General features: G+C 33.2%; 1 protein-coding gene across 16 annotated transcripts in view; it reads left to right on the top strand.

The window, feature by feature from the left end:
* LOC126883907 (ribosome-binding protein 1-like) overlaps positions 1-25,549 on the top strand; it is a 189,862-nt gene that overhangs the window by 139,618 nt on the left and 24,695 nt on the right. For 11 of the 16 annotated variants that reach the window (XR_007697749.1, XR_007697748.1, XM_050649612.1 and 8 more), the window contains 6 exons: positions 2,063-2,311; positions 3,224-3,319; positions 5,928-6,188; positions 13,682-13,798; positions 16,958-17,041; positions 23,733-23,885. Coding sequence is in view for 14 of the 16 variants with exons in the window: in XM_050649612.1 (XP_050505569.1) it covers positions 2,063-2,311; positions 3,224-3,319; positions 5,928-6,188; positions 13,682-13,798; positions 16,958-17,041; positions 23,733-23,885 (960 nt within the window). In the remaining 2 variants the exon portion in view is untranslated. The remainder of the gene's footprint in view (positions 1-2,062; positions 2,312-3,223; positions 3,320-5,927; positions 6,189-13,681; positions 13,799-16,957; positions 17,042-23,732; positions 23,886-25,549) is intronic. The other 5 variants (XM_050649620.1, XM_050649618.1, XM_050649613.1 and 2 more) reach the window with 3 other exon arrangements.

Here is a 25,549-nt window from a genome sequence, read left to right as displayed (position 1 = left end):
TGGCATAGGTTTATTCTGGATCTGCATTTATATGCATATAAAAATGAGTTTAAAGGTTATACTACTATAATAGTAGGGGACCGAAGTATGCTAAATGTGCAGTCACTCGAGCGCTTTGGGGACCGATTGGGTTGTGAAGAGTAGGTCCTAAAACCAAAAAAAGTTAAGTAAAGTTTTCCGAAACAATCGTTTTTTTCCGATTATAGCGCCATCTATCCATAATTTGAAAAAATGTTTCGAATAAAAGTTGCTTATTTTTACGTAAAGAATTCAAATCTGAAATAAAAATTTGGTGCTCCTATTTAAGATTTTAAAGTAACCCCCCACCCCACCTCCGTGGTGGTCGTGTTTGGTACCATTCGATAGATTTTTCAAAAATATTGATTAAGTTATTTATTAATTATTTTGCAGTTTTTCGATCTGTTTATTTTGCGAAATATCGCGGGATTTGTATTTAAAATTTTAAATTTACCCCACCCCTCTCCGTTGGGGGTCATATTTGGTATCATTCGATAGATTTTTGAAAAATATTGAACACATATTTTTAAATTTTTTGATCTAACGTTCATTTCGCGAATTATTTGCTTTTTTTGTGAAATTTTTGACCCTCCCATTTCCTTACGCTGTTTTGCATGTCCTTAACTTACCTTATCTTAATCTGACAATTTCGATTATTTTTAAGGATATATTTTTTTTTGGGCTCCCCTTAACGAACTCCCCTGTGTTAAGAGCCAATATATGGTAGAGGTTCATCTACAGGGCACCAGGTTTCTCCCCATATGATAATCTGACGCGCTCGAGTAACTGCAAGAATTCCCGCTTGGGCTCCCCTACTATCCCCTACTTGGGACTATCGCTTACCGAAGTTAATAATTCGGTTTTGACCGAAAACAACATGTTTTGATGAAGTCCAAAAGGCAATAAATGTCTGAAAGAGATCTACAACCAGGAAACTGAGCCGATAGACGTGAATGGAGACTGCGAACCCGAAAGCGAAGGGCACTATAAACCGGTGGAATACCACGATACAACAATGGAGACCAGGAAAGAGAGTAAGAGGACGACCCTAGATGAGATAGGGAGATGACATTAGAAAGCTGGAGAAACATACTGGAAACAGAAAGCACAAAACAGAAGCGAATGGAGGAAACTGGGGGAAGCCTATGTTGAAAATTGGACGAATTAAAGGGCAGAATAAGAAAGAAGATATATATATATATATATATATATATATATATATATATATATATATATATATATATATATATATATATATATATATATATATATATATATATATATATATATACTACTATTTGATACCTGTCAAGCTAGCGTTTTCCTATAGTCGATAAAAAGTGGATCATTGACTGACGAATGAAGTGAGTGAAGATGATTCTGTATTAGATTTTGTACATACGGAATTATCACACGAATTTTGTGGTGATTTAGCCAGAGTCTCCATATTGAAGGTAATGGTGGCGCCATCATCTTTTTTGTTGACAATCTTCCCGGATAATCCGTGGTTTTGGAAAACGAATAGGAACTATTTCGAGAATGTTATTCTGTTATTAATTTTAAGACGTTGCTGGAAAATTAACTTGAAATTCGGTACAAGTATTTGTGATTTTCTATTGTCACCTCATACGCGTGGTTGGCTAAACAAAGACCCAAGTAAAGTTCATAAGTAGTAAGAGATTAATATTAGACTAGTACTAGAGAAATGTTGAAAACAATCTGTCATCTTTTTTGTTGAGACAATTAGAGCATTTCTCGATCTCAATGGCTTCTCGGGTGATTAGTGGCTTTATAAAATAAGTCAGAACTACAATTTTGGAATACTCAGTCTATTTTATAACCTGTTTTGCGACATTGCTGGGCTACCGTGGAAAGTCACTAGTGCCCTAGTTATGTATGTGGTTTCTTCATCTTTATTATTGAGATAATTGGGGCGTTTCTCGACCTCAGTGGCTTCTCAATGGAGGAAAAAACTTTTTCGTATAACAATACGTTCTTCGTGATTCATGCTCGCCCCATTGTAGATTAATTATGCATTTTTTAGCTCAAAGCAGATCTCCAGAAAACCAAGGAAGAGCTCAACGGCCTGGGTGATATACCGGACAGCAAAAACAAACACGAAGTCGAAATCCTCAATTTAAGTAACGAATTATCTTCAACCCGTAACGAACTGTCGTCGAAGATCGAGGAATTACAACAGAACGAACGAAAGTACAAGACAGAATTGGAAACATCAAACAAAAAATACCAATTGATACAAAAAGAGTTGGAGGAACAGAAAACGAAGAATAATGTGAGTAATTGTTTAATTTTTATAAGATATATTAAATCATAAGTGCTTAGTTACAATTTATTGTTTGTTTACTATGATCGATCAATATTGAGGATCGTGTGATTATTTCTTAATTCGCCGAAGATTGAATATTATATATCTTAAAAATATATTACAGATTTACCAACATAGCTTTGTTATCGGCATGTCATGAACTTTTCTTATTGTTTCAACCTAAATCAGGTACAAAGCTTTATAAATTTTTTAATTTTCTATTTAATTCAAAGATGAAACTTATGATTTAGTATTACTGCTTGTAGATATTTATGGATTTCGTTGCTTTATTATGTTTTTTTTGAGCTGTGAATGTGTAGTTGGCACATAGCACAATTGTCGACAATTTGTAGCGTCTTTTTTTTAGTACCGGCGTAAGTACATCTTCCTTCAATGAAAATAGTTTTACACGCATGATCTCTTTGAGCTGAGCGAATAGCCGGTGGTCAGATAAGGCTAAATCTGGCGAATAGGGTGGATGTTGCACTATTTAGTACTGTTATTCACTATTTTTTTTGACGTATGCCTTTCCTGTTTTTTGCCAAAGAAGTTAATACCTCCCCACATTCTGCTTCCAACCTATTCCAATCGAAATTAGAACAAGTCTTTAAAACCAATATACAATATTGGTGTGAATTCAATCTGCGAGTGAAATTAGCCGGACTGAAATAACCGGAATCTTAATGCTGAATTTTAATACTCTTGTATACTTGGTGTAAAACGGTGTGATTTTATTTTTATAACAAATAATTTTCTTTACATAGAAACTGATAAATACCACGAAATCCATAAATATTTTCCTGACGTGCGGCTTAGTTGACTGGTTGAAACAAACTAATTTGTTTTTGTTATTTTTTGGCCTTTGCTTTAATAATGTAGGAGTTGCGCACAAAGAACTGGAAAGTGATGGAAGCGTTAAATGCAGCCGAAAACAAGAATAAAGAACCGAGCAAAAAGCCAGATATTGACGTTAAAGTAAGTAACTAACGGGGTTTGATTCACTTGGCTATTCGTCCACCGCTGCAACGCAACTACAATTCGAAAGCGATGCTACTAGCTCCAATGAATTGCATCGTTTGCAATCAGTTACGTTCAAAAGGTTGAGCAGTTCAGATGACGATGTTGTAATGGCCTGGTACACAAGAAAATTAAAAGAAAACGAAATTGGTGGACTCTACCATGTCTGTTGTAAATGAAATCCCTTGAAAACCTACAAATGGTGCATGCAATAGTTGTATTGCGATTAATTGACTATTTTTGAGGTCGACTTACAGTTGAGTTGCGGAGGTGGACGAATAGCCATGTAAAACATTTCCGTCACTGTGTATGGCTCTATAAAACGAACACTTTTCTCTTATTTTAAGTTTTTGTACTAAAGGCACATTAAGTTGCATGTATTTCAGTTGCATTGTATATAACAAATAAATACTAAAATATAGGTGTGTATATGTACATATTTTCTTGCTTCTATGGTACGTGTCGTTTCTATCCATGTTGCTCGTGTTTATTAGATGGAAACAAGTTTGAAGACTCTTCAGAGAGATATGTTCCTGGCATTCATTTGACACTCAAGATTAAGAAAATAGTGCAGTTAATACGATATTTAATAGAGATGAACATATCGGTTTATATTGAAAATTTAGTTCAACGGATCCGCATCACTGCTGAAACTTATGCAGAAAGGAAACGAGAGAAACCCAAGTAATGGAGATTCTCTGGAATAGTATTGGAACTACATGTTTATAGTTAATATCAGATTTAAACGGATCCAGATTACTAGCGAAAGTTATACTGGAAGAGAACTAGAGAATACACCACAACATTAGACACTAAATACGGTTCGAAAACCATGAATTTGACTGAGTTGACGCGATAAATGACTCGTAAAAGATGCTGGTTAAGTGATTACAAAGGTGTGAAAGATATTAGCTCTAAGACACTAAAATTAAACAGTAAAATATAAGATAAGTCGGTTACGCTTTGAAACTGTCTAAAGTTTTGATAAACACGACACGACCGACTTTGAAGAGATATGCTAAGATGGATTGTTTCACCATATGACTCCGCCGTGGTGTTTGAAGACGAACGCTTTTACGAACCTTTTCTTGTGCGAATGTGCTTTGCCGACTGCCTGTAGGCGACTCCCTTTTTCCTATGATGATATGTGGATATATTGGTATAAAACTAACACGTTGCCACGTCATAAAAAAAGGCAAAAATAAAGGAATAAGAGGGCATAAACAGACACATTCATGAATACAGGCGGAGTACTCGGTTCACTTTTGGTATATTATTCTATTTATCCAGGCAGATATATTTATACACTAGTTGCAGAACTAACTGCAGAAGAAATTAGAGTAGAGACGCTGCTCTTAAATAATGGTCTTAAAATTGATTTTGTTTAGGATTTCATAAAAGTATCAGGACTACCATTGAAATTTAGTATAATACTAAAAAATAACTACATACTGGCGAAAATAGTGCAGTTACGATATTTAGTAGAGATGAACATATCGGTCCAAATGGGAAATTTGGTTCAAAGGATCCGCATTACTGCTGACAGTTATAAAGAAAGGAAACTAGAAAAACCAAAGCAACACAGATTGTCTTAAATAGACTTGTAATCTAATGTTTATAATTAATATCCTGGTTAAAATCGATTTAGATGACCAATGGAAGTTACACTAAAACAGAACTAGAGAAGAAACCACAACACTGGACATGTTCATGCGTACACGTACAGATGAACTCGGTTCACCTTTGGGATTCGATTCAATGGATCCGGATAGCTACTTCATAAATTACTAAAAAAATAATAAGATTCCTCTTTGTAAAAGGTTTATTCAAAGTCCCTAAAAAGGGCTACATCACAAGAGAACGTTTTCGGAATTAAGATTCTATTATCAGGGTTATCACCTACCTAAAATATGTAAGTATAACCCTTTAAGTTAGAGCAAACGTGAGTTAAATTTTGACTACGGTTAAAAAATTTTACAAGATGGTTATACTTACAGGTTACAAGTCACATTACATGTTTTGAGCCCTGTAATCTGACCTGTAAGTATAACCATCTTGTAAAAATTATTAACCTTAGTTAAACTTCACTTTTTAACTTCACGTTTGCTTTAACTTAAATGGCATACTTATTTTAGGTGATAACACTGATGATGGATTCTTAATTTCGAAAACGTTCTGTTGTGATGTAGCCCTTCCTAGGGAATTTGAATATACCTTTTACAAAGAGGAATTTAAAATTGTTCTGGTTTACGGAATATATACGGATTAATAGATATTTATACTGAATGAGAGCCTTGAATACAGGCCACAAAATAGTTTTGGGATTCGGTTAAAACTCTCTGGAAATGAATAAAACTATAAAAACAATAACGTTGACGACTATTGCAACTAATAATTATTGAAGAAAAACACGGTTGAGGTAAAAGAAAAACTCGGTGACTAAAAAAATACGATCATTGTGGTTAACTTATTACTAAATCGTTAGTACCGACGTTTTAAACACGCCGATAAATAATTTTGCCCCAGTTATCATGCGATTTACTGTAAAACTAAACTTCTCTTTCAGCAATTGTCTTCGGAGATCATAAGTAAAGAGCAGGATTCCCAGAAACAATTCATGCAACGGCTATTCCCCGACATCGAAGCCTTAAAGACGCTCAACTCTAGCGACTGGCAGGATCAATGTGCTAAACTGATCGAGAAGTACGTCAGATCTCTCAAAGAAGAGCAACAACACAGTTCGCAACATTCTTCTCCTCAGAAATCTTCCGAAGTGATAAAATTGCAGGCGCAAATTGAGCACTACAAAAATACTATAGACGACACGGTGAGTTTTTGAATATGTTCTTGTTTTCATTGATTGTTGAATATGGAACTTGCATAATATTTTAAATTCGAAAAAAATTTTTATAAATCACAACCGAACATAATTTAAGACATGTATCAAAGATAAAAAAGTTGTTTTTGTGTTCCGTTTGGCCCCTAAAGACGATTCTAAATTCAAATTAAAGCAGCTAGCCCAAAACGCGTCGTGATATGATATATTTACATTCTGCACCAACAAAGTAAACAAAATTGTGTATAATTTTAAATTAGACATTATAAACGTCAGTAGAAAATACAGTTATGTGACGTCACAAGTGTTTTTGATCGTTTGAACTATTTTAAATACATAGAAAACTTGTACTTTTACTAAATGGCACTAAACAACACGTACAGTGTTTTCTTTTATTTTCCATAGTAAACCTTTCCTTTCCTTCAAAAACTGTATCAAACTCCAATCTCAACAAACTGGTGTATATTATTACAATGACAAACGATAAATGTCATCTATATAAATAAAAATGAATGTTTGTATGTATGTACTCGTATGTATGTATGTATGTTCCTTATAGACTCGCAAACTATGGATTTGATCGTATGATGACCTTAATCGAAGTTGTTGTACATGAACCCGGGATGGTTTCTGAGTTGGTACGACCAATCTAAGTAAAAAGGGGTCTTGCCCCCCCATAATTATTTTTTATTTTTTTGGACAAACTGTTCTTTGTTAATTTTATATGATGTAGAATCAAAAGATACATACAATCCTAAATTTTCACTTTTCTATCACCAACCGTTATTTTTTAATAGCCATCTAAATATTACCTCTTCTATATAAATAAAAATGAATGTTTGTATGTATGTATGTTCCTTATAGACTCGCAAACTATGCATTTGATCGTATGATGACCTTAATCGAAGTTGTTGTACATGAACCCGGTATGGTTTCTGAGTTGGTACGACCAATCTAAGTAAAAAGGGGGCTTGCCCCCCCCCCCCCCCCAATAACTTTTTTTTTGGACAAACTGTTCTTTGTTAATTTTATATGGTGTAGAATCAAAAGAGACATACACTCCTAAATTTTCACTTTTCTATCACCAACCGTTATTTTTTAATAGCCATCTAAATATTACCTCTTCTATATAAATAAAAATGAATGTTTGTATGTATGTATAGACCTGGATCCCGCGTAAGAAAAAAAAGTTGATTAATAGCAAGCTGAAAATTTGTTAATAGCTTAATGTTCAGATTACATGTGAAAGCAATCTCTTAGGGTTTTCTAATTAGGCGCATCAGAAAGTACGGAAAATTTCCTACAAAAAACGTTGTATACATTTTTTTCCATACTCAAATCTTAACCCTGTAAACGACATTGAAAAATGTGAAGAGTCTAAAACTTCGGTGCTTATAAGAATAGACGTAAATATGACACATTATGCTTAGAAGTATGTATTAGAAGGCTGCATTTGTCAGTATGACACTTTGTGCTATACAAAGTAGTATTTGAAAGTACATGGTCTCTGAGTTTCTGTTTGCCACGTGTGTTGGAAATTAAAATTTATATTAACTATGGAGTGTTTTTGTGTCTATTTTTGAGTGTCAACAGTTTAAATTTTAAGTCGCCAAATCAAAAGTGAAACCATTCAACGGAACATTTTTGAGTAATTTTCGAACATTTTACAAAGTTAGTAAAATACTTGCTCATCAATTCAATGAGGTTCAGTTGCCAGATAATTGTGAAAGTTCTATTGAATATCATTCTTCGTGCTATAATGCTTGGCTTGATTGAAAAAGGGTACCTAAATAAATTATTACTAAAATTGTATAACGTAATTTTTCTCAACTTTCTACAAATGAAATAATAATGTAATTAATATGTCACATGGCAAGAAATAATTTGCTGCCAAAATAAATCGATTAATTTAAATTTGAAGTTACGATTGCAATTTATTATGAATTATTGTCAAAAGTGACAGTTTTTCTTAAATGGAAATGTATTCATAGACATAAGGGTAGACAGGGAATACAGTGCAAAAAGTCGATAGGTGGTCTATCTATCTCTTTTAACCAAGCGATCCCGCGCATGTGTCAGACAAAGATAGCTAGACCACTCAATCCATAATATAATTTGCCTGATCTACTATAAATGTATTACAGTGAGGTATCTAAATGATGTTGAGATAAATCGAAAGATATCGATTGTAATTGATTGCAGGTACTTTTGGCATAGAATAATCACCCCTTATTGAAATTTCAAAAATTATTTTTTTAAATTGTCCGACTACAAAATCTACCCCTTATTTTTTTCCGACAACAGTCATTCTTGGTAAGGAATAATTTACTTAATTAAATTTCGTCTTTGTCGGAAAGCTATTTATCACCAGCATTTTTGTCTATATCTTACCTGTTTAGAATGTCCGACTACGAAAACTTCCCATTAATTTTGTCGGACAGAACTTCCAATTGCTTTTTTAACCTTTCATTAAACTCTCATGCAAAAATCAGACTGCTATTCATCACCAACATAATTCCTGTGATGTGACATGTTCTACGTGTCGGACTCGTTAAACTGCCCAACATTTTTGTCGGACAAACATTTTCGCATAATATTACATAACGTTGGCTATCGAATAAACTTAAAAACAACTTGCTATTTTTCACAATCATAAACTTGTCAGGACGACACGTTTATCATGCTCCACAATTAAAACTTCCCCTGTTCCAGTGTTCCCGTGCATCAAAGTTTGTCCGACTAGACACCGTTAAGCTATTAACAAATTTTCAGCTTGCTATTAATCAACTTTTCTTTCTTACGCGGGATCCAGGTCTAGTATGTATGTATGTATGTATGTATGTATGTTCCTTATAGACTCGCAAACTATGCATTTGATCGTATGATGATCTTAATTAAAGTCATGAACCTAGATGCCAACTCCGCGAGTATCGAGAATCGGCGAAATTAATGAATTCAATGGAGGGTATGATACTGTAAAATTTGTGAGAAGTGAAAGACTGTTATGGCTGGTATATGTCTAGAGACAAGAAGATACAAAAACAATAACGAAAATATTACAATAGATGTCGAAAACGAAATAAATGAAGGCCTAGAACCATATGGTTGTTTGACGTTGAAGACGACCTGAAAACTATGAATGTACGACAATGGACAAGAACATAACTATACAGGCAGATACCAATCCAGGTTTATGGTGTCAAATGAACAAGAATAATTAAAAAATACATACACCACTGAATTTTTGCCCTTTTATGACCTAATCTTATTTGTTAATAGCCAGATTAGTAACAATAATTTCTAACCGAGTTCGATAACTGACCAGTAATAATTATCAGTTGAAAGACCAGTCATCCCACCAGGCGTCTAACGGTGTCACTTCTTACTCAGTAAACAGAAATATAGTTAAAAGACTAAGTTTTCACTCTAATGGCATATAAGACAACATAATGCTATTCTACACACCACCAGAATGAAAACAATGGGAACCTTCTCTCTGGTTACACCTCCGAGGCTTCTACAATTTGCAAGCCATACGGATGCTGAGACTAAGGAAGATGAGGGAATTCTACAATTTACAATTCACGTCCCATCTGCTTAGCGCGGTAAAGTTCCAACGAGAATGGTTCCCTTGATACTCCATACAGAGTAAATGTAAATCAAAAATGAATAACCATTTTCAATTTCGTTGCAAAACGAAAACACAGCCGAACCATATTCTAGTCCAATCAGAGAGTGCTGCAAGCACCCCTACCGGTTTCGAAACTTATTAGTCTCTCATCAGGAGGCACATATGCTGCTCTCCCCGATCCAACCAAAACAAACCCCAGCGTGCAGTCCCGGATTGCAACGAACGAAATGGCATAGATGCCCTAGCGGCAACTGCTAGCAAAAGACTAAGTTTTCACTCTAATGGCATATAAGACAACATAATGCTATTCTTCTACACACCACCAGAATGAAAACAATGACCAGAATGAATTGTAGAAGCCTCGGAGGTGTAACCAGAGAAGGTTCCCATTGTTTTCATTCTGGTGGTGTGTAGAATAACATTATGTTGTCTTATATGCCATTCGACTGAAAACTTAGTCTTTTGCTAGCAGTTGCCGCTAGGGCATCTATGCCATTTCGTTCATTGCAATCCGGGACTGCACGCTGGGGTTTGTTTTGGTTGGATCAGGGAGAGCAGCATATGTGCCTCCTGATGAGAGACTAATAAGTTTAAGTCCAACGATGTGACGTCACGGGTCTTTTGAACTATTTTAAATCACAGATTTTATTTTGTACTTCTAAGTAGTTATTATGAGTTTCTAAAGCGTAAACTTATAATTTTGGAAATCTCACTTTTAAAAACTGAACATTATTATGTAATAAAAAAAATGTGCAAGTTCCCTATTCCTATTATTAACTTTAATTAAGATAGGTGAACATTTCTTGCTTGCAATAAGAGAACAACCGTTAGGTAATAAGGAACTTGCACATTTTTTTATTACATAATAATGTTCAGTTTTGTTTAAAAATGAGATTTCCAAAATTTCACGCTTCAAAAACTCATAATAACTTAGAAGTACAAATTTAAAATCTTCCGTGAATTTAAAATAGTTCAAACGACCCGTGACGTCACATAGTTATACTTTATTTATGTTTATGATTATATTTATATTCTTCTTTAGTTTACTGGCCTCCAGTATGGACTCTACTTGAGTATTTGGCCAGCTCATCGTCGCGGAGTAAGGGAAAAATATTTATATTTTAATGACATTTATCTGTCAGTAAGTATATATTGTAATAATATATACTTACCAGTTTGTTGAGATTGGAGTTTGATACAGTTTTTTAAGGTGAGGAAAGAAGGTTTACTATGGAAAATAAAAGATAACTTTAAAAGAAGTACAAATTTAAAATCTTCTATATATTTTATATAGTTTAAACGATCAAAAACACTTGTGACGTCTCATAACTGTATTTTATACTCACGTTTCTAATGTCCAATTTAAAATTATATACAATTTTGTTTATTTTGTTGATACAGAATGTAAACATTTAACCATATGACGTCACGACGCATTTTGGGCTAGTTGCTATAATTTGAATTTAGAATCGTCTTTAGGGGCCAAACGGAAAACAAAAACATTTTTTTTTATCTTTGATACATGTTTTAAATTATGTTCTGTTGTGATTTATAGTTCCCAAGTTCCCTATTATGAAATGCGTGGTTTTAGTTAACTGTTTTTGATAGATCTGCCTGCTTTAACACCTACAACACATTCCCCTTATTGCAGCCCCGTCGAACTGTATATACTGCGTCGGTTGTCTCATACTCCGTAAAGTCGAAGAGAACAAGACCTAACGAGAGATTTTTAAATTAAAAAAACCCATAACTGCAATCTTTGTAGAAGACGGATTCATCTTTAGATTCTTTGCAGCACCAAAGGCTTCTTCTCCTTTTAAGTGCTTTCTCTATTGAGGTTGGCGATCAATATGGCAAATTTCTCTCTGTTCTGGGCTTGATGAATTAAGTCATTTCCTGTTGTGTGAGTCCAATCTCTGATGTTTCGTAGCCAAGATTTTTCTTTCTTCCCATACCTCTTTGACCTTCGATTTTGCCTTCTAATATTACCTGGAGCTGCTCAAATTCCCTATGGAGCATTATGTGTCCTGGATATGACGTCTTTTTAATTTTGATAGTATTGACCAGATGAGGACGTCTGTTCATTCTTTTCAGTACTTCTTCTCTTCATTCGTAGTTCTGCTGTCCAGCTTATTCTTAACATTCGGCGGTACATCCACATTTCGAATGAATTCAATTTATTGATGTCATACTGTTTTAATGTCCATGTCTCACAGCCATATAGTAATGGAGACCACACATAACACATAAGTGTTCTCAATATTAAGCTTGGGGTTACAGAGCATTTGACGCGTGTTCATAAAACCAGACCTTGCAATTTCAATGCGTCTTCTAATTTCTGTTGAGTGGTCTAGTTGACTATTTAGCTCTTTGTCCAGGTATATGAAGCTTTGGGAACTCTGAAGGGTGATACCATTTATTTGTGTGTTAAATTTAATTTGTTCATGGGGGTTTTTGTGGAATACCATAATTTTGGTTTTGGAAAAGTCAATGTCCAAGCCCAGCCTGTAACTTTCTTCTGATAATATGTTCTAGACTTCTGGGCAATGTTATTTGGAATCGGTTGTAAAGTGTTGAGACATTGTAACAAACCGGGGCATAAAATTAATTGCAACAATACCGAAAACGATATAGACATCGCTAAGGTTATATTTATAATTTGTTTTGGATCATTATATAATAATTTTGACATCCATAAGGAGTTCTATTATTAATTTTTCTCAGATCTGGGAAAAAAGAAATGGTAGTCATTCAGAGTGGATTAAATTTTACCAAATGTATGGAAATTTTCTTGAAAACTCTTGTTTTCAACCAAAATAATGGAAACCTAACAAGAGAAAAAAATGAAGCTTACAGAGAAATGCTTACCCTACGAACTAGAACAACTTAGTGAATCATACAAAGAGAACAGAACAAAAGAGGAATTCAGAGCATTCTGCACTTGTACACTGGTCTAAATTATTGTAGAGTGTACAATAGCAAGTAGAAGCACGATTACACTAATATATAGCTTTTTGGTTGAAGTTAACATTGGCAAAACACAACAGCAAAAAATTGACATTGGTCCTTTTAGCAAGCCATAGATATGGTGCTCCAAAATTCGTTAGAGTCTGGAATGTGGCACACTAGAAGCTCTTCTATAACTTTGCCCGAGGAGAGAGTGAAGGACAAAACGTTGGCAAATTAGTCAATTTTACCTATATAGAAGCGGAAAGGATAAAACAGTTTGTTAACCACCTCAGAAATTTACCAGTTATAAAAATAATAATAGTCTCCCATTTTATACCGCTAACGCGGCTTTGGGATTATAGCAGGGTAGTCTGCTATCTCTGGGGCCTACGGTATACAAGGAAGATAACAGGGCCATAGCTACGCTTCAACCGCCTATTATTACCCCTGGTTTTTTAGGTACTCATTTTATTCAGGCTGAGTCGACCTGGGGCCTATAGACATTTTAAAATGTCTAGATGTTCTCGCCGGCGTCTGGGAATCGATCCCCGGTCTACCTGCGTGGAAGTCGGACATCCTACCGCCTGAGCTACTTCGGCCCAGTTATAAAAATACCGATGCGAAAAATATCTGTTATATTCTGTTATATCATCATCATCAAGGCCTTTCATTCCAGGTGGAATGTTTGCCGCTCTTACTTAGAGCTCGTTCATTTGCTTATTGCGGTGAATCACTCCGCATTCTTCTTGTGCGTTGTCAAAGTTTGTTGTATTACTATACTACTTCCCTCCAGTTTCTCACTTTCAGGATTTTGATATCTCTCATGACCAGGGTCTCCCATCCCATATATAAAACTATATAATCACGTGGTTATTGAAGTACGTTTATTTCTTTTTTCTTATAGGAGGGCTTGTTAAACGAACTCCAAAAACGTGTAGAGCAAGAAGAAATGACGTGGAGGGGTCAGTTAGCTGCGAAAGAAGCAGAACTAGAGAATTTAAAAGCTAGTCATCTATCGCAGGTAAGTTATGTTCGTTTCATGAAGTACAACTGACAGTTTTATCCTTACAAAACTAGTATGTAATTTAGTATAATCAACTTATATTTTTTATTTTTCGACTCTATTCAAAAGTGTATCCGTTGCTCAGTTTCCTTCCACTATTAGAAGTTTCAGTAGTAATGCGGATCTGTAGAATATTAACTTCGGCTTATTCACAACAAAAACAGTAAATTGAGTATTCTATCAATTTTCGTGAATATGTGCATTGTGGGGGTTTTTTTTCTAGTTTTCTTCCAGTGTAACTCTCCTTAGTGATCCGAATCAGGTTTGAACCGAATATTAATTATTAACATGCGTTTCTAATTTTATTTTAGAGCATCTCCATTGCTTTGGTTTCTCTCATTTCCTTTCTGTAAAGTTTCAGCAGTGATGCGGATTCGTTGAACCCAATTTCCAATATGAGTCTATCTGTCCATCTCTATTAAATATTGGCTTAACTGCACTAGTTTGTCCTTCAGAGAACTACTTTGCTAATTCTCTTTCAGCATAGATTTCAGTAGTGATTCTAGCACTTTAAACAAAATTTCCAAATTGAATTTGTTTATCTCTATTAAATATCGTATCAATTGCACTAGTTTCTCCGACAGTTCAAATTTCACCAGTGATCCAGATACTTTTAACCGAATCTCAAAAAAGAACAGATTTTTGACCTCTATTCAAAAAGCAATGGGTGCGTTCGGACGACATCAGCGGCTGAATGTAAGCACAAAGAAGCTTAGTGGTTGTATCCAGCGGTAATAGGGAAAGCTTAGTAAGTCTCTCAGCGGTTAACTTGCAGCTGTGTCATCTGACAGCTACCGCTGACTCAGCGCCCAGCCGCTGAGGTCCTCTGAACTTACCCATAGTCTCTACTCGAGCAGTTATAATTCAGTATACACATTTATCGATCGGTGTATCTTCATTATAAATTAATAAAATGTTAAGTTGATATCAGATCCATATCTAACTTTCGCTGGTAGATCCGAATCCGTTTTTTACCCGATATTAATTGCAAACGTGCGTTCATAACTCGATCTAGTCTTTCTCCCGTTTCTTTTCACTATAAATTTCAGTAACAATGCGAATTCATTAAACAAAATTTTTAATATGAACCGATATTTCCACCTCTATTAAAGAGCATACCAGCTGCACTACTTCCCACTAAATATTGTCTTACAACACAGTTTAAGGGGCTATCCTAGTGTAAAAGTACGAAATTCATATACTTTTTTGGGAATTTCTAAAATAAAAAGTACTTACCAATTGTTTTGAAAATTTGCACGAGCATTTATTATAAAAAGAAGTACATGTAAAACAATTTTCATAAAAAAATATTGCAAATTAAACGATTTATGCGCCATCTACTAGCACCGTGAAAATAAAAACATAACTCCACTGCTGCAGTGATTGGGACTAATAGAGATCCTGAAACATAAAATTTCAAAGTTATTATTGAAATATAAGTTATTTTGTATACCATCAACTAGGGATTTTTCGATCGGATAAAAAATGTCAATTTGGCGGTTTTTGAAACAGAAAATGTTTTAGATAATTTAAAAAAAAATTTCAACACTTCGTCATTTTTCCAAATTTCAATATTTTTCAAAAATCCTAGTTGATGGTATAGGAAATAATTTGTATTTCAATAATCACTTTGAAATTTGATGTTTCAGGATCTCTGTTAGTCCCAATCACTGCAGCAGTGGGGCTATGTTTTTATTTTCATGGTGCCAGTAGATGGCGTATAAATCGTTTAATTTTCAATATTTTTTTATAAAAATTGTTTTACATCTACTTCTTTTTATAATAAATACTCATGCAAATTTTCAAAACAATTGGTACAGTACTTTTTATTTTAGACATTCCCAAAAAAGTATATAAATTTCGTACTTTTACACTAGGATAGCCCCTTAATTAACTTTACACTCTCCGCTATATTTTATATACCGTGTATACTTTTAAATTAGATGACAACACTGCTTCCCCGCTTCGCACATCCTAGTCGTGCGGATTTATTCAGTCATTCGTTGATTCTGCAGTGACAATGTAACTCATTTCCATAAGCAATGTTGCCGATTTTAGCGTTCCCTTCAGTCGCCTACCTCTAATCGACAACTAAAGGTATGGTAAGAGTAAGTAAAGAAAGAATGTAGAAACTGTCAGTTGTACTGTCTTTTAAAAACGAATAAACAGTCTGCTTCTAGAAAGAGTATTATCGAGTATTACGAGGGGAAAATGAAAAGTTCTTAGCTTAGCTCACAAGATAGAGCTTATACAAATAAAGTTAGGATTGGAATGTTTGAAGAGAGCATTCTTTATTTTATACGACTTCGAAAAAATAAAAATTGTGACTATACTAAAATTTTGGGTCAAATAAAGATGGTAAATGGAAACATTGTAAATTTTTGATAACTATACTCGAGTGAATGGAGTTGATTTTAAGAAATTCATCGGATACGTTTATTTAACTAATTGTGAAATAATTCATCAAAATTCATTCTATTTTTTCATTTTATGCCGAAGACTTTTTCCATTGTAATGGGATAACTCAATATTCAAAAACTTCTAAAAATCCTTTAAAAAGAAGGATCCTTTTTTAATCCCTTAAAAGTTCTTTCAAAAGATTAAAAGTTCCATATTTAATACGATATTGTTTCGATTACATAATTACAATACAACCGCAATGTAACGAGAACTGAGTCACACGCATTTTAGGTGACACAGTAAATTCTTCCAATTCAGCGTAAAGCATATTTTGATAACGTATTTACAAACTATGATGTTGAAAGTGCTAATATATAAATAAACATACATGGATTAAATAAATACACAATAACACGAGATGATCAATAATTATTATTAATTATTATCAAGCGAGTCAGATATCATGCATCGGCTGAGGACACTTTTTATTGTATTTAATCAATGAATAAACAAGATTTGGATATTTAACTATATTTCTGATAACCAACCCCACGTTAGGGTAGACTACCCCAACAACCACCATACCACTCCCCTCGTAATTTTACAAAAATAATCAAATTTTTTATTGAGTCAGTTCTTTTTAACATTAAGCAGCCTGTTTGTTCCGCTACGACATTTTGTATTGATTGGCTGTCATTTTTGCATGTAAATTAATAGAATCCTGTAGAACTGCCAGAGTTTCAAGGAGTTGAATTTGCCTACAAATGCATAGAAAAGTCGCTGCCAATGATAATTAACGAGGTACGGAGAAGTGTACGTTATAAACGTCAACAACACCTCGTATAAATGTAGCGTGGCTTGAAACATTGATCATTTTAAAAGTACTATTACATTACAAAAGTACATTACTTAATTTCATTGATGAAAAACAATAATAGTCTTCCCTTTTAATATGTTTAACAAATGTGTTCTAATTTAACACGTTCGTTGTCAATGACGCACGAGTAGCGTCACGAAGGTTTTATCAAAGATACCTATGACACATAAGTGGCGTCGCGCGTCAGTAGTACTGTTACTAAATGAACTATTTAAGTAAGTGGTACCAATCAAGTGGCGCTTGTTCAAGATGGGCACCGAACGTGTTAAAGGGCACTACGTGATCACGAACTTTGAAAATAATAGAAGGTTCCTTTTAAGGTGCAACAGTTTGTTGTCGGCGACCTTCACGAAATTACATCTTCAGCTCACTATAAAAAAATTTTAGACGGACTAATTTTGCCATTTTTTTAGTTTCCATTCGCCATTTTTCGTTACTTTTCTACTTCTTCGTTTATTCTTTTCTATTGCATTTCTGTTTTAATTTCTGCGTAAATTAATTTGAATATTTGTCATTGTTATCTTTTCTACTTTGAAGTGTAATAATTGAAGATGAACATTGGCTACAAATTGTGAAACCAAGTTTTGAGTAGCTTCTGCTATGTGGATGATGCAATAATCATGGCATAAAATGAGGATGACCTCAAGCGCCTACTTTGCTGATTCAATATAACAGCACACAAGTTACGTATGTTAATACGTAACGAAAAGACCCAGTCAATAGTTATAGTCAAGAGCAGTTTACATCGGATGTAAACCAATGATTAACGAACGTAATACTAGTATGTATAATACTAGCTAGCCATGAATTTCAACTACATAGACAGACATATTGCAGAGGAAGTGAAAAAAAAACAAGTCAAAAGGGCAGCCAGGATATCGGGATATATGGAAGAAAAAATATAATGACCATAGAGAGCAAAATCCGGATATACAGGGTGAGTTTTTAGTGTGAGATCGGTTGATAATTCCATTATGGTATAGAATATCGAAAAAAGTTATTTAGAAAACATATGGTATTCTCCAGGCTTGAAAATATGACAAATTCTACAGGGTGATCTATAACTGTGTGGTATAGCAACATATAATTTTTTAAATGGGACACCCTATATATTTTTTCATATTTATATTTCTCTCATAATTCTTGTACATTTAATACAGGGTTTCGTATCACTATACAGAGTATTTAACAAGTTATGAGCATTTTTATTTCGAAATTTCTATGAGATTAACACCATGTATATAAAGAAGTAATTTATTAACAATTATTTGTTTTATATAATAATATACTGTAATATACTGTAGTTTTTAAATTACGGTTAAATGAAATCATTGACGAATATTTGTATACAGGGTGAACTACAAAACCAAACTACAATTTGCTCAATTTTTTTAAATGGATCACCCTATATTTTATTTTTAAAAAATAGTATATTTATGATACTCTTTCATTTTTATATAGCATTCTCTATATCTAATCTCATTACTTTCCGAGATATTTTTAGTTTTCTTCAAGTTTCGGGAATACATTCAATTTTTCTAGTAGAAATTCACATTTTCCAAGCCTGGAGAATATCATTGCCTACATTTTTTATAAATAACTTTTTCGATATTCTATACCACAATAGAATTATCAAACGATCTCACACTAAAAACTCACCCTGTATATCCAAGATCAGTACTACCATAGCTGTGGAAAAAAGAGCTGAAGCGTCGCTTACAAAAAGATTCATGTGAACTACAAAAATGCAAGCAATAAGAAACATAAGAGGAATTTTTCTCAGAGATAGAATAATGAACGAGGATATATTAAGCGAAACCAGAGCCTAGCTGTTGTAATTCATCCTTGCTCGAAAGACACGTGACGCTTTGTTGAGAGATAATGACCAACAGGACCAACCTCTCACGTGCATCAAAGCATCACGTGCCATTGGAGCAAAGATGAATATACATACATCCACATGTAGTACCTATCTAATGCTAAATCCATCGACTTCATATCGCTATATTTTTATGTTAAATTCTTTAAGTAACTAAAAGGTTTTCAGACCTTCCAACTAAGACCAACTAGCAACAGCTAGTTGCAACTACTGTACACTGGACGTTTCTCGCTGACGATGGTCAGTTTTGACCGAAAATATTTTGTGATAATCCATTTGGATGATATTTTAAACATTTTAATAAATTTATATGCCAATATACATTACAGCCAACTACGGGATTTTCCCTTTAAAATGTAACTCACAATCTCGTTGTACCATCAAGTAACTTTTTTTTCTCGAATTTATAAATGTTTTATTTTCTTATTTCGTCGGCTTAGGGACACACAAACCTAACTACATTTCAGGTAAGGGCGAACTTCCTATGATAATATCACAGCCGATTTCTATCACTAAGCAGACGATTTATTCTGATCGAATATATCAACACCCTGTATATGCAATCTCAAGTTTAAGAAATGTTCTCAAATTCTCATGTCTCAAACTCTCATGTCTCAAATTTGATGTCATTCCGAGACATCATCGATGTATTTTTTACCTCTTTGGTAAATAATGGTGGTAGATAATGGGTTTTTGAATAACAAAAGTTTTTACCATTACTTTTTTTGTTAGTTCCCAATACATTTACCAACATGTAATCATAATAAATGTATATTGTTATATTGATAGTACTTTTAAAATGCCAATTAGCACTAATGCTTTTGTATTATTATGTAATGTATTACTAGCAAACTCTTAAGATGTGATTATGGAAATAGCGCAGATTACGATAGTTCGTATTCAAAAATTGCTTTACTAAATTCTAAAATAGATTGATTTGTTTAATAAAGAAAATCCTGTTTATACAGTGACGACGTTTAAGTTGAAATAAATTCATTTTTTTCACGAATGGGCGATTTTTGGAAATAAATCCCGAAATAGGTCGATTTTTATGTGTTTAAATTATGTTATGAATTTTTGGCATATTATATCCTAGTATTAGTGACATCATCCATCTGGGCGTGATGACGTAAACTATGATTTTTTTAATGATAATAGAGGTCATGTGCTAGCTTATTTGAAAGATTATTAAGTTCATTTACAGTAATATAAACATTAACATAATAATTAATACAGGGTCCCCAAATTTATTTTATTTAAATTAATTGACACAAAAAGAAGAATGTATGTAATTTATTTAATTCAAAATACATTTTGTTGCTGTCAGAAAGCAGAAAAAAATTTCTATTTGACAAATAAATATTGCTTTTCGCTTAAATTAAATATTCAAACTGCCAAGAGGCAGGTGGGTGGCAGCTTTAACATTGAAGTTGTTCTGAAGCTATTTCCTTGTGGCATTTTTATAATCAAGTTAATAAAATCATTTTTTTTTGGTAAAATTGTGGCTTATTTCCCATTGAAAATAGTTGATTTTAACATTGAATTTAAGCGAAAAACAATATTTATTTATCAAATAAACATTTTTTTTTCTGTTTTCTGATAGCAACAAAATGTATTTTGAATTAAATAAATTACATACATTCTTCTTTTTGTCTCAATCAATTTAATTCAAAAGATTTCTTTGGGGCACCTTGCATAAATAATTATGTTAATGTTAATATTACTGAATAGAGAATTTAATAACCTTTCACATGAGCTAACATGCGACTCCTATTCTCATTTAAAAAAAAATCATCGATTACGTCATCACGCTCAGATGGATGACGTCACTAGTATGATATATATGCCAAAAGATCGTAATTTAAAAATAAAAATTGACCTCTTTCGGAATTTATTTCCAACATCGCCCATTCGTGAAAAACGAATTTATTCCAACCTAAACGTCCTCACTATATATCCGCATAAAAAGTGATTCGTGATCACTCTGGACCGTACCGTCTGGTGCGGTAAGGTGATAAAAATCTAGTTGGATGGTTTTGTCTATCTTTAAATCACTCTGCCTCTTTCTCATACACACACTCTTTTTCCTCTCGTGCACTTTTTTCTTTGCCTCTGTCTCGCACTCTCTGTATTTCTATCTATCTTCTTCTTTCTCTATCTGTCCCTCTTTCTCTCTATTTGACTCCCTATCTCTTTCTTTCTCTTACATATTCTATCTCTTATGTCATACGGTTCACACTATATTATTCTCTGTCTCTCACGCGATCTCTTTTTCTCTACTTGTTTCGCTTTTTTTCTCTAACAAGTACTCTTTCTCCCTATATTAATACCAAATAATAGTTAGATGTATATTGTTCGTCCGCTATAACTTTTCCCATGCGTCATGATTCATTTTCAAACAAATTAAGTCAAAACATAAAGTGAAACGTACGTCGATGTGTATAGCATATAGTATACAGTATACACAATGTGATATACACATCGACGTACGTTTCACTTTTTATGTTTTGACTTAATTTGTTTAAAGTGTATATCCTTTATATCACAAGACTTTTTCAATTCTACCCCCAAAAATTTACTTGCAAAATTTAATTTGCCGAATCTGCATTTAATTGTCAAATTTTACTAGGTACATATATACATACTTTTCGTAAGATTTGTTGTTATTTTGTTTTTATAATTCAAGTGATTTTTTTGAAAGGAGCAGTTATGGATATGACAGATGAAGGTAAGTCCTCAATATAGAACCAATTTACCCTTCTAGAACTTCAATCAAAAATTAAATTTTTTGTATAATTTTCAATGTAAACGAATGTTTTTAGTTATTACCCTCTACTCACAGATACTGCATAAGGGTTATTTCGTAACAAAGATTAGAGTATCTACTTTCATAAATAGTTTCCTCATAAACTTTCTCAAAGTTTTCACAAAATTAAATAAAAATGAAAATACTTTGAGTAGTACAAGCTAATTTATGAATTTGTTATTTAATATTAAATTTTAAATTAAAAAAAATGGTTCAATATTGAGTACTCCCTTCCTGTGGTATATCAATGACTGTCCTTTCACAAAAATTACTTGAAAATATAAAAATAAAAAAACATCACACTGTAGCAAAATCTTACTACTAATCGCAGCCAAACAGTATAAACGAAGGGAGTGCTGTAAAATTTGTTTGGTTCTAGTGAAAGCTATTGTGGGTGGGGTGGTTCCACATAACGTCACATACAGCTAGCTGTTTTTATCGGCCCAAAATGCTAGTTTTCGAAATTTCCAGCTTTGGCCAGCTTTTGCTGTTTGGTGATTTGTGGCGTCGCACAGTGGTTCCAAATGCTGAAAACGTGGTCATGAGGCGAAGGAAAAAGTCCCTATCTAGGGATTTTCATGTTTACAGTTGTTTTCTCATACTATCGTAAAGTCGTAATACGCAGGTATGAGGATCAGACTGGATGTATTGTGGTTCACAGCTCAGGAACAAGTGAGCCATGTCCGAGGTTATTTTGGCCGGCAGAGAAAGTGTAAAAGAACGCGTATATTGAAAACGCTGTAAAACGTTTTGTGGTTTATCAATTTTATCGCTATAAAGCAGATTCTTCTTTTTTAAGTATGTAGTAATGTAAGATGTAAGTTAACTTAAGTTTTAGTAACAATAAATGCCTTAAATTTGTTACTACATAAATAGTGAAAATATACTTGAAATAATCAAAATTTTGTAAAGATACATTCAAAAAGTACAAAATTCTACATAATTCTGCGACTAATGTTTATTAGTCTTAAAATATATTGTAAGAAGATACAGAATCACTTTGGTCTAGCTGCCTATAATTGCCTATGCATTGCTGGCAGTTATTTGAATGCAAAAGTGGAAAATGACGCATATTACACTATTCTGGCGATTGTGGAGTATTTATGGGTGGTTGTACAAAAGTAATAGGTTCTGAATATTGTACTTCATAATCAAAATGTATTGGTGATCAGCAATTTTAAAAACCCCTTATAATATAAATTTTTAAACACATATGCATTTAAAATAAAATTTTCGAAATTCTTTCGGCTATATTGGATCCGCCATTTTATTTTAATAAAAAGTAATGTTAGATTTGTAATCAACGACCTTAAATTACCAAATTTGACAAAAAAATTTGCGTTTTGATTGATACTTTCAATTTCTTTCCGCCATGTTGGATCTGCCATTTTGTTTTTCAGAAAAAAATAATGTCAGATTCGTAATCAGCGATGCAAAAAACCCCTAAGAACGAAAGTAATTCCGAAATGTATAAACAATATACGCTTTTAAAGGTTCATGACTACGTTTTCAGCATTTGGAACCACTGTGCGTCGCTCGAATTAGACTCGTCAAAAAATCATTTCCATTTAAAGTTTTAATAATTTTGGTACATTTTAAAGCTAATAATCATAAAATAACAAAAAATAATAAGCTTAATTCATTTCTAAAAAAATTGTAGAAAACTTCGTAAAAAACTAATTTCACTAATATTGAAGGAGAGGGACATCGTTTAAAAGAATAAAAAGAATTAGTTATGCATGATTTCGAATAATAGAATAAAAATTAATATTCTAAAAAGATCACGACGATACGATCTGTTCCTTAACATTAACAAGTAAAATCCCTCCTTGCTCCAATGATTATGTAACACCAGTGTGGCTTTTGGTTTCTTTCTATGTGTCTCATCTTCCAACTACCGACATACCTTGACATATTTTTTTCTTTATAGTTGCAATCAAAACTTGTAAATTTAGAAAACCTCTTATCGAAGGAAGTCGAAGAGAAAAAGAAGCTTTTAGAAGAGTGCCAACTGCTTAAAAGTCAAAAGACACAATGTAGCACGCAAGCCGACTCGACAGCTACAATAGAAAAACTGTCAGAGGTGAGTTTATTACTCTTTTTTATTATGATCTCTTTATTTTGTACCGGGTGTCCCAATAAGAATGGCTCTCGGCCATATCTCAGGAACCGTTTATAGTATAGCTTTGAGAAAAAAATATTTATAACAGAAGTTGCCTCGGGAAAGCCTGTAAATTATTTTCATAATTGTAGGTCCACCGCTAGAGGGCGTAATTGAATACCAAAAATAAAAAAATCAAAATTTTACAAAATTTACCTAATGAAAGAGCACTGGAAATCCAATCATCGTATTCTTCATAAAATTCTGCTCATATTTGATTTCACAAGTTTAAGTCTACTTTTGCAAATAAGAGCTGGGGGTGAGTGGGAACCTTCTTATGGAAAAATGGCTGTAAGTCCGGTTCTGCTAAATCGAATTTTGCATACTTGGTCTTTTTGAAAAGTGTTTTATTTTCGAAATAGCCTAATAACTAATATGCAAGCTAGGAGGCGTTATTTAATTATTTTCAGAAATCTAGTTTTCCTTGGAAAATATTAAACACAAGTATGCATTTTTAATCCTGTATTACAAAATTAGACCAAATTAGCAACATAATACCGAAAACCGCATGTCGATACCTATTTTCTATCTCGAGATATCTTAAGAAATGTGTACATTTTAAATATAACTGTTACTGTCACCGGTAAACGAGGTTATGGAAAAGTAATGTGCTATGGAAAAACAAATAAACATTTTCCAGATGTAAACGTATATAATTAATTAAAACAACAATAAGACAAACAACACCATAAAATATAACAAAGAAATAAAAGCAACTACTTACTTAGTCTTAGTGACTGCCTAAATGTTCAAATTGTTGCCCATCATTTACTCTTTCAAGATTAGATTGAATAACAACAGATTTAACTGTTTTAGACTTTTATTTATGGGGACGGATTAAAGACCTTGTTTTTGCCGCTAGGCCCACAAAAATCTAGAGAATACGAAACGCCATTCAAAGCATTGCGAAAGCAGAAATTGAGACTGCTGTTCAATATACTCTTGAAAGAGTAAATGCTTGTATTGAGATGATGGGCAACAATTTGAACATTTAGGTCGTCACTAAGTTGCTTTTATTTATTTGTTATATTTTACAGTGTTGTTTGTTTTATTGATGTTTTAATTAATTATATACGTTTACATCTGGAAAATGTTTCTTTGTTTTTTCCATAGCACATTAATTTTCCTTAACTTCGTTTACCGGTGACATTAACAGTTGTTTAAAATTTACACGTTTCTTAAGATACCTCGAGATAAAAAAAGGTATCGACATGCGGTTTTCGGTATTATGTTGGTAATTCTGACTAATTTTGTAATACAGGATTAAAAATGCATACTTGTATTTAATATTCTCCAAAGAAAACTAGATTTTCGAAAATAATTAAATAACGTCTACTAGCTGGCATATTACTTATTAGGCTATTTCGAAAATAAGATTCTTACCATTAACCAAAGAGCTGTTTTCAACAAGACCAAGTATGCAAAATTCGATTTAGCAGAACCGGACTTACAGCCATTTTTTCATAAGATGGTTCCCACTCACCCCCACCTCTTATTTGCAAAGGTAGACTTAAACTTGTGAAATCAAATATGCGCAGAATTTTATGGAGACTATGATGATTAGATTTCCAGTGCCCTTTCATTAG

The sequence above is a fragment of the Diabrotica virgifera genome, chromosome 4 (genome assembly GCF_917563875.1).
Source record: "Diabrotica virgifera virgifera chromosome 4, PGI_DIABVI_V3a".
NCBI lineage: Eukaryota > Metazoa > Arthropoda > Insecta > Coleoptera > Chrysomelidae > Diabrotica > Diabrotica virgifera.
Note: the sequence above shows the minus strand (reverse complement) of the source record. Positions and strands in the feature narration are given on the sequence as shown.